At 67.0% G+C, this 2122-nt stretch overlaps 1 protein-coding gene across 1 annotated transcript in view; it reads right to left on the reverse strand.

Moving 5' to 3' along the window:
- Positions 1–2122, reverse strand: part of MYO1G (myosin IG) — a 61914-nt gene that overhangs the window by 36838 nt on the left and 22954 nt on the right. The window contains 2 exon segments of the mRNA XM_026652119.1: positions 1190–1260; positions 1812–1982. Of these exon segments, the coding sequence (XP_026507904.1) occupies positions 1190–1260; positions 1812–1982 (242 nt within the window).

The following is a 2122-nucleotide window of genomic DNA, read 5'->3' on the forward strand; positions in this document are numbered from 1 at the left end:
GCGATGCCTGCTCCTGCCCAGCAGTGCATTCCCACCCCCAGGGAGCCAAGCGCACATGGCCCGGGTCCTGTGCTTGCGCTCCGGACCATGGCTGTGGGCTTGACTCCTCTGCCTCACTCCAGCTCCCCTGACACAGGGCCCAGGCCTCCCCCCTGCCCAGCTAACAACGAGCCTTGGAATCTCTGAGCAAGCAGCCCTGCGGAGGCGGCTCTCCTTGTGAACGGCAATGCAGCGTGCGAGGGGCCGTGGGGGCAGCCTCCCCCACGGGCCTGCGTCAGGAGGCTCCTACGCCCCAGCCGGCTTCTCGCACGCTCGTCTCCCCTTCTAGTGACATGCTCGGAGTTGGAGTCCACCCGGGCACCCCTCCCCCCGAGAGATGCCTGGTCCGGGCTAGGAGGAGGCTGGTCGTGATGGCTCCTGGGATCAGCGGCGGGAGGCATTTGGGATCTGCCCAGAATTTCACGGGACAGTCCCTCGCCCGGCCGGCCTAGCTCCGGGCCCAGAGCCCAGCGCATCCTGGGGCGGGGAGGGGAGAGGCCCCCGGAGCAGCACGCCGGGCCAGAGACAAGACCAATATCACCGGGGCCTGGAGAAGAGCTGCACACTTGCTGGGGAAAGGGGCTGAGAACTGGCCGCAGAGCGGGGCGAGGGACAAGCGGCGGGGTCTGCTAGCGAGGGAAGGCCGCGAGCCTGCCGAGGGGGTCCCGTAGCTACCGAGAGCCGTGGAGAGAAAGAGCAGAACAGGTCAGCGCTTGCTGCCCGTGAGCCCGGCCAGGCTGGGGGGAAGTCTCCTGACGGGGCAGGGGGAGCCCCTGGCTTTGACTGGACGATACAGGCCAAGAGCTTGCCAAGGGGCTGGGGATCTGAGCTGTGCCTGGAGAGGCCTCAGAGGGGCCAGACCTGGCCTGGTTTCCAAGAGGGCTGAGCAGCTACCTGCTGAGAAACCAACCCCTTGGGACCGTCTGCAGGTGGAAATCTGGCCAGTGTGCAGGGCACAATCCTGCCACCCCTCGGCCTGCCCGGCTCAGTCTCCCACCCCTGCAGACTGGTACTAAGCCACCAGCCCTCCAGGTCAGCCTCTCTCCAGCCAGGGCCCCTATTGGACAGAGATGCCAAGCGGCCAGGTGGGACCCCGCTCCTTTCCCCGCTGGGCGTCACCCTGACTCTGGGGGGCAGGGGCAGGACTTACGTGACGTTCCCGGCATAGTGCTTGATGCGGAAATCCCGGCCGAACTCCATGGATTTGTCGGTGGCGCAGAGCTGCGAACACACGGTGGGCTGAGCCGGGAGGGCACAGGCAGCCAGCGTCGGGTGCCCACGCATCGGGGGGGTATCCACCACCCCTCTGGGCACCGCCGCAGACAGGCCAGTACCCCATACTCTGATACACCTGCCCTGCACCACCCCTTGCCCCAGCAATCCCCCCTCCCACCTGCACTCACACCCAGTGCCAGGCCAACGAACTGGGCAGCCCCCCGAGGTACCAGTATACCCAGAATGCACCAGTGAGCGGCCCTCCAGCCCCCACTCAGAAGCACTGGGGCCTGTGGGGGCGGGGGAGGGGGTCACTGGCTTGAAAGGGTTAAGGTTACAGGGAGGCTAAATTTGCCCCACTCCTGCAGAATCCAAGGAGCTCCCTGAGACAGCCCCCCCTCCCCGTCCCAGAAGGGCCTCTCCCTCCCAGCAGGACCCGGTCTCCCTCCCACTCCTGAGCCCTTTGTCTTCCCCCCAACGGGCAGCCCAGCCCTGGCCCACCTAGCCGGTGGGGCTCAGCCCTGAGCCCGGGCCCTGAGGTGCCCACGGGGCGTTACCTTGCGGCTGGTGTAGTGGGGGTGCTTGCCCAGCTTGGTGTTCATGGACTCCAGGAACATGGCGTCCGTGACCTGGCCCCCGGTCAGGCAGGCCTCGTCCAGGATGGAGATGATGCCCTTGTGCGGCTGCTCCACCAGGTCCACGATGATCTGGTTGTTGAAGTACTCGATCTGCGAGGGGGGGAGGCAGAGGTTACCGGGCACGGCCCTGGGGGAGCTCTCGGGGTGACCCCCATGCTGGGGGTTCACAGCCTGCCCTAGGGGCCCTCAGCAAACAATGGCACCCCTGAGCCGGGCGCGGGAGGAGCCTC

The sequence above is a fragment of the Terrapene carolina genome, unplaced genomic scaffold (genome assembly GCF_002925995.2).
Source record: "Terrapene carolina triunguis isolate 2854851 unplaced genomic scaffold, T_m_triunguis-2.0 Scaffold111, whole genome shotgun sequence".
NCBI classification, from domain to species: Eukaryota; Metazoa; Chordata; order Testudines; family Emydidae; genus Terrapene; species Terrapene triunguis.